Source organism: Malania oleifera, chromosome 1, assembly GCF_029873635.1.
Source record: "Malania oleifera isolate guangnan ecotype guangnan chromosome 1, ASM2987363v1, whole genome shotgun sequence".
Classification (NCBI taxonomy): Eukaryota; Viridiplantae; Streptophyta; class Magnoliopsida; order Santalales; family Ximeniaceae; genus Malania; species Malania oleifera.
In genome coordinates this window covers 6,390,731-6,396,217 of record NC_080417.1, presented here as the reverse complement: position 1 = coordinate 6,396,217, position 5,487 = coordinate 6,390,731, and the positions used below count along the sequence as shown (strand labels likewise).

Here is a 5,487-nt window from a genome sequence, read left to right as displayed (position 1 = left end):
AAGGCTGCTTGTACATATTAGAGAGCGCATTCATCAGAGACTTGGTGGATATTATATGCTTGATATTGAATGCCACAGATTTTGACAACGTCATTCTGATGGCTCCGAGGGCTTTTCGATCAATAAACTCCCACTCATCCTCGTTCATGGATGTTGGCTTACCCTTCAACAGTAAGTATAATTCCTTCCCAAACAAATAATCTTCTATCTGCATCTTCTAGAAACCGAAATTGTTCTCGTTGAACATTTCGATTTTTGAGCTCTTTTTATTCGATATCTTGATTCTCTAATTTAGAGATCGAATTAGCTCAAATGGATAGCTCAGTTGGATCCGAAACAATTGAAAACCCTAAAAATGGTTCAAGTCGCTCGAAAAACGGACCCAAAACGATTTCAAAAAGCTCAGTCAAAATTTGGTCAAACCTAGTCAAACTTGGTCAAGCTTGCTGACGTGGCGCTGATGTGGCACCTTGCTAATGTGGAAGTGGGGTCCACTGATGACATGGCAGCTGACGTGGCATTGTGGGGCCCACTTGCTGACGTGGCACACTCCTACTGGCGTGGTAGTTGACGCAACAGCGCTGACGTGGCCGGTTATGAGCGGTGGGTCGAATCTGGGTCGTGGATCGGATCTCGGGTTCACCTAGGTCTGAGTCACCTGCAGGGTCGGGTCTAGGAGGGAATCGGGTCGGGTCAAGACGGATCGGGCGAAGAAGACACGTGCAATGGGTTGAGCATGTGAGGGACTGGTCGTCGGCACATGGAGAGGCATCTTGCTCCGGCAAGGCACGTGAGGGCACGTGTGGCTTCTTCTGAACTCCTTTGGAGCTCCGGCTAGCACCCTTCTCTTTGTCTCGGCGAGCTGAATGCGATGTGACCTCAAAACTTGGTTTCGATCTACTGGACAGAGTTCTGAATTTCTAGATCACTTCCGATCAGGCTTTTCTGCTCCAACTAGGCTTTGATACCACTTGTTAGGAATGGAGGAGCCCATGGGTGGGCTTGATACACATAGGTGAACACCAATTTGACCCAAAAGCTTAAGCTAATTGGGTGTTGGGTCCATCCATATATATAAGCACCCATTATACACTTTAATTTTCCAATGTAGAACAAGCTCACAAGTGGAATTCTCAACAAGGCGTATAAAAATTTTAAAATTTCATTGGGGATTATTATCCTTTTAACAAATTTTAAGGGAAGTCAATGTCTTTTGACCTAATATTTTCTAAATCTCGAGCTATAAAAATGTACCATGTGAAATGTATCCACGACCCCTCCTAAGCAAAATACCCATATAAAATATTTTCCAAATCATTCAAATACATTGCCTTTTATGAGCCATGATGCACCATTAATTCCATTTAAAACCACTTTAATTTGATGCAATTTTAAATGCTTTTTTTTGTTAATTTGATAACTATAATGAAGACCATTAACACCTTCTTTCAATGACATCCCAAAATTCTAAAAATTGGTTTCCATGTCTGCCCAAAACCCTACATAATAAAATTTCCATAACTCCCCCTTTGTATTTTAATTGCTTGGGACAAAACTCTTGTCCTAAAAAAAAAGAGGTAAAAAGAAAGCAATGGCTAATTGTAAATGCTTTCAAATTTCAATTTGCAAGTGAAAAAAAATTATTAGTGCATGGATTGTATACACCAAATCAATTCTCTATCACTACTTCAAATTTTTTTTCTTAGTTTTGATATAAAGCTTTTAGCAACGACTTAAGATGAGTTTGATCTCCCGTTTTTTGCACCAATTTTTTCTTTTTAAAAACTAATTTTTAACTTTTTTAAAAAATAATTATAAATTATAAATTAAGTTAACTTTTTCCCTAACAAAATGTTTTATTCTATTGTTATTCTTAACTCTTTTTTTTTTTTCAAATACATCAATTATTAATTATTTTAAATATTTTTTAATACTTTATAATTTGTTTAAAGTAACGCACAAAGCCGACCATTTTTTTTTATAATAGCTTATTTTTTTACAGAGAACCAATTATTTTTTAAATAATATCAATAACTTTTTTTTTATCAATTACTTTTTAAAAGATTCTTTTAAAATGGAAAAGTGTTTAATGTAATGGACTGTGTTGAAGGCCGCATCAGATACAACATTGTGGGTTCCATATTATTGCAACCAGTGAAAGAATGCCATGTGGCCCTTTAAAAATTGCAAAGGGCCGAGCTAGGCCTTATTTCTAAATATTTATTTTCTATGGCAAACTAAGCATGCACTTAATATTTTGGGGATTGTCTTTTTCCTTATAAGTGCATTCCAGATCCAGAGAGTGAGAGGGAGAAAGAGAGAGAGTGAATTTGCCCACTGCACCGGCAAGAGCCTCACGCCCTCCTCCTCTCTTACCTGCAACTGGGAGCGCAACCACTGCCACCACCTTCTCTTCTCTATTCCTCCCACGGCTAGCTGCGTGGTTTGGCAGATCCAACGCGTCTCATTAAAACTTTTCCATTTATGCTTTCCTTCACAGTTCACATACACTTGTATGTACATCCACCCACGCTGCATCTGCAGATTCAGTATTTATAAGCTCCCCCTCCTTCCCACCACCTGTATCTAGTTTATTTCAATTCTCAAGTTCATCTCACCCACCGCCCCACCCACCCACCTCCATCCCATCCTTTTGCCACTCGTCAGTTATCACTTCACTTTCTAGTTGCTAATTGCCATCATCTTCTTCTTCTTCTTCTTCCTCCTCCTCCTCCTCCTCATCCTGATTCCTCCTCTTCTCTGTACCATTTCCAAACCACTTCTCTGTCCCTGCACGTTTTGCTTTCTGCTTCAAAATTTGAAGTTAACCAATAGTAGAGCTCAGAAGAAGCGGAGGCTGAGTTACCCACACTCACCCACTTGGCTTCTCCATCAGTAATCTCATTGTCACTTCTGTGGATTCTGCACTGTACGTGGTTGAACGTGACGAGCGTCAGAGACTCGGAATCATCGCTGTCTCATTAATGAGCAAACGACTCCTCCCCTAATCATCGGGTTCCCATTTGCCAATCCCCTCCCCATCCCATCCACCTTGAAACCACCAAACAGTACTTTAATTTAATTAATTCTCAACTCACTCTCTGTTTTTCCAAACATCAAATTCAAATCGCTTTCTTGTTTCAAACCCAACACCCACCCCCCCCCCCCCCCCCCCCGGCCCGGTTAACAAAATAAACAATTGATTCCTGAAAAACCCGTTTGGGTGATCGATCGATCGATTGAGCGCGATGGGGAATTGCCAAGCGGCGGAGGCAGCCACCGTAGTTATTCAGCATCCGGGACGTAAGATCCAGAGGATTTACTGGTCCGTGAGCGCCCACGAGGTGATGGCGTCAAACCCCGGCCACTACGTCTCCCTCGTTCTCACCTCCTCCGCCGGCTCCGACGGCGTGACCCCCTCGAAGCAGCTCAAGCTTCTCCGACCCGATGACACCCTTGTCATCGGGCATGTCTATCGACTCATCAGTTTCGAAGGTATCTATATATATACAATTAACTATATCCACACCCACGTAGTTAATCAATATCGATGGTTTACGTGTGTGTGTGTGTGTGTGAGGCGTTTGAAGTCAAAATTTTGAAATTGTTGTTTTTTTTTTTTTTCGAATTGTTGTTTATGGGGTGTGTTGCAGATGTTTTGAAGGAGTTCATGGCGAAGAAGAGCGTAAAACTGGGGAAGCTGTTGAAGGAGACGGGGGGGCTAGGGGTGGAGAAGAAGAGAGAAGCGGGTGGTTCGAATCCGAGTATGAGACCCACCGGTCACGGCCCGGCTCAGGTAATCTTCTTTCGTTTTTTGTCATCTTCTGTGAAGATGAGGCATCTTTTAAATTTCAACACAAAAGGATGTTGGATTTTTTGAACGTGGGGAAGGCGAAATCAGGATGTGCAGAGGGTAGTTCTCTTTTTGTTTGGTAAAAAGTATTAAACCCAATCCTCCATGGAAATGGAATCTCAACTTTTGGTAGGATCTCGAGGCATATGTAAATTAATGTACTGTGAGAGTTTGAGGCAGGAGGAGTCTAGGAGAGACCCGTGGAAATGATGGTTCACATGCTTCTTTATCATGAACAGTGTTGTTGACTTGGGTCCAAAGCTAAATGCCTAATGGCACTCCCATCAAACTAGGCTTGCACCTGGTGAGAATTGAAAAATATATTGAGAAATAGGTCAAAGTAGGCAACACTGCATGTACATCCATATGTGCATGACTTGACATTATTAATTATATTATCATCTCTCACATGCGTGTTAATGCTGCTCAATCTGCGGGTGATGGAAGTAGGAAAGTCAATTTAAAAGACTACTCCACGACGTATCATTTTCTATGTATGCATACGAAATGAAAAGCCTTACAAACAACCCAATGATATTTGTACTGATCCAACTTCAATTTTTCGATTATGCCTGAATTCTTTCTTTAGTATTATTTGATATAATCTGAAATATGAAATGGGAAATTAGCCTCTGTCAAGTTTGTTTTTTCATTTATTAATTAGACATGAATGTGGGTTTGCTTTTTTTCTTTTGTCAGGAGGAGCGGGAAGTTCATCTGGTTGGGGGCAGCAGCAGCAGCAGCATGGGCAGCAATGGCAGAGGATATGGGGTGGGAAGTGGAAGGCACTACGGATATGGAGGTGCAGGCCAATGGAAACCAGCCCTACACAGTATTGCAGAGGTTATTGGAACTTGAACAAATATATATATATATATATATATATATATTCCCTCCCTCCCATCTTCATTACCGCCATCTCATTCTCCCACTGTCCCACTACTTATTGTAGAACCAAAAAGAAAATAGCCCACATCTCTCTCTCTAAGCTGGAATTGATTTCTCATGAAGCAGTACTATATATATAGCATTCTCTGTTGTAGAGAAGAAGCCCTCTGCTAAAATGTGTAATCAGCTGCTCCTTATATGTATACATGGTTGTTCCTTCTTCCTCATGGTTTGTGTTACTTGGGACGCGTCCATTTTGTGAACCACGTTTGGTACATAAGCAATTCATGAAAAGGATGATCTGAAGACGACGGGAACACTAGAAGGTATAGTTCCCAAAAAAAAAAAAAAAAAACCTCCTGATGAAGCTGACCGAACCGCGCCAAATTAAATTGAAATCGCGGTCAGGTTTTATGTCATTTAGTTCATATGACTCAATTGGAATAATTAGTAAATTGAATGTTTCAATCGGGTTTCAGTTTGTATTTTATGAAATCAAAAAAAGTGAACAAAACTGAGAAGGCATAATAAATGACTCATTTTGAAATTTCTAAGGAATGTAATTGATTAATTATTTTATTTTTTTGAACTTTTTCCTGAAAAATCAATTCAGCAATTCATTTTTAAGAAGGAATATTTAATTCTATTTCAAACAAGAACTTTGTATGGGCATGGCGTAGTGGAAAGGCATCAGCACGTAAGAAAGAGTATCTGAGGTTTAATTTCAGATAAATTTACTTACGAAA

At 40.2% G+C, this 5,487-nt stretch overlaps 1 protein-coding gene across 1 annotated transcript; it reads left to right on the top strand.

The window, feature by feature from the left end:
* Nucleotides 1-2,265: 2,265 nt before the first annotated feature.
* LOC131159396 (uncharacterized) lies at nucleotides 2,266-4,966 on the top strand. The gene is made up of 3 exons (XM_058114279.1): nucleotides 2,266-3,495; nucleotides 3,654-3,796; nucleotides 4,553-4,966. The coding sequence occupies exons 1-3, from the start codon at nucleotides 3,249-3,251 to the stop codon at nucleotides 4,709-4,711; spliced, it is 549 nt and encodes a 182-aa protein (XP_057970262.1). The 5' UTR covers nucleotides 2,266-3,248; the 3' UTR covers nucleotides 4,712-4,966.
* The last annotated feature ends 521 nt before the right edge of the window (nucleotides 4,967-5,487 follow it).

Excerpts from the sequence above, each read along its gene's own strand:
- LOC131159396 (XM_058114279.1), top strand. The coding sequence starts at position 3,249 with ATGGGGAATTGCCAAGCGGCGGAGGCAGCCACCGTAGTTATTCAGCAT. Across the intron at positions 3,496-3,653 it reads TCGACTCATCAGTTTCGAAG|ATGTTTTGAAGGAGTTCATG; the intron begins GTATCTATATAT and ends GGTGTGTTGCAG. Across the intron at positions 3,797-4,552 it reads CCGGTCACGGCCCGGCTCAG|GAGGAGCGGGAAGTTCATCT; the intron begins GTAATCTTCTTT and ends TTCTTTTGTCAG.